Source organism: Phalaenopsis equestris, unplaced genomic scaffold, assembly GCF_001263595.1.
Source record: "Phalaenopsis equestris unplaced genomic scaffold, ASM126359v1 Scaffold193199, whole genome shotgun sequence".
NCBI lineage: Eukaryota > Viridiplantae > Streptophyta > Magnoliopsida > Asparagales > Orchidaceae > Phalaenopsis > Phalaenopsis equestris.
This window is the reverse complement of record NW_018213148.1, coordinates 1-912: the sequence shown is the minus strand read 5'-3', so window position 1 is coordinate 912 and position 912 is coordinate 1. Positions and strand designations below refer to the sequence as shown.

The window sequence follows — 912 nt, the reverse complement described above, 5'->3', positions numbered from 1 at the left end:
CAAACCTAGAGTTTGAGGGATTAAAGAATAAAAATTAAGCCATAAACTATAAAGATTAACCGATTCCATACTCTATGAAATAAATATTTTTATAATAACATTTGACTGGATTAAAACATGAGTTTGTTTAATTTTCTAGTAATTGAATCGGAAGTTGTTCAAAAACAAGGTTTTAAACGCCCAGCTCTAAATCCTGAATTCAGCAAGACATGCCGACAGCGGGATTTTAAGAAATTCAGGCTAAAAACCAAACAATTTTCAGGATTTAATGATTCAGAAATTTACAAAAACCAAAAATCACGTGATTTCTTATGATCAGATTCATAAAATCCTAATTGTTATTCAAACTGCCCAAATCACATCAAATTTGCGTAACTATTAGAATATCATCGACCTAATAATTGAAGAAAAGAAACCAACAAATTGTACGAATTACCAAAAAACAAAGATAAGAAAATCCAATTTCAAAGAAGCAAACAAAACCAAAAAAGAGAAGCAAAGGGATTCAACCTTCCAGGCGAGAGAGAAGCTGAGAGCAGCAGCGAGGGCTTGGCTTCCGAACCAGCAGAGGAAGCAAAGGAGAGCGGCGAGCGATCCGGCCTTCTTGTCGAGTGCGACGTAGAAGAGGGAATAGAAGACAACGGAGATGAAGGCGAAGTTGAGGTCGAGGCCACCGAAGACCGGCAGATGAAAAAGAGGAGGGGTGAAATAGAATAGGATGAGGGAGGTGAAAAAGATGGGCCAAACGAATATGATGTGGAGGAGAACGTTCACCGGGTTGCTGTGATACGCACCGTAGAAGGAGAATTGCTTCTCTAGATCAAGCAATCCTTTCCCCATCTTCGATTTGGCTCAAATCGATTCGCTTCTCTGGGATTGAACAGTCTGTAAGAGATTTTTAGGTTGGTAAAA

At 38.7% G+C, this 912-nt stretch overlaps 1 protein-coding gene across 1 annotated transcript; it reads right to left on the bottom strand.

Annotated features, from left to right (window-relative positions):
- Positions 1 to 436: 436 nt before the first annotated feature.
- LOC110034768 (uncharacterized endoplasmic reticulum membrane protein YGL010W-like) lies at positions 437 to 906 on the bottom strand (the record flags this gene model as incomplete). Its single annotated transcript, XM_020739011.1, has 1 exon — positions 437 to 906. A coding segment is annotated over exon 1 (404 nt), but the record flags the coding sequence as incomplete, so codon positions are not given.
- Between the last annotated feature and the right edge of the window lie 6 nt (positions 907 to 912).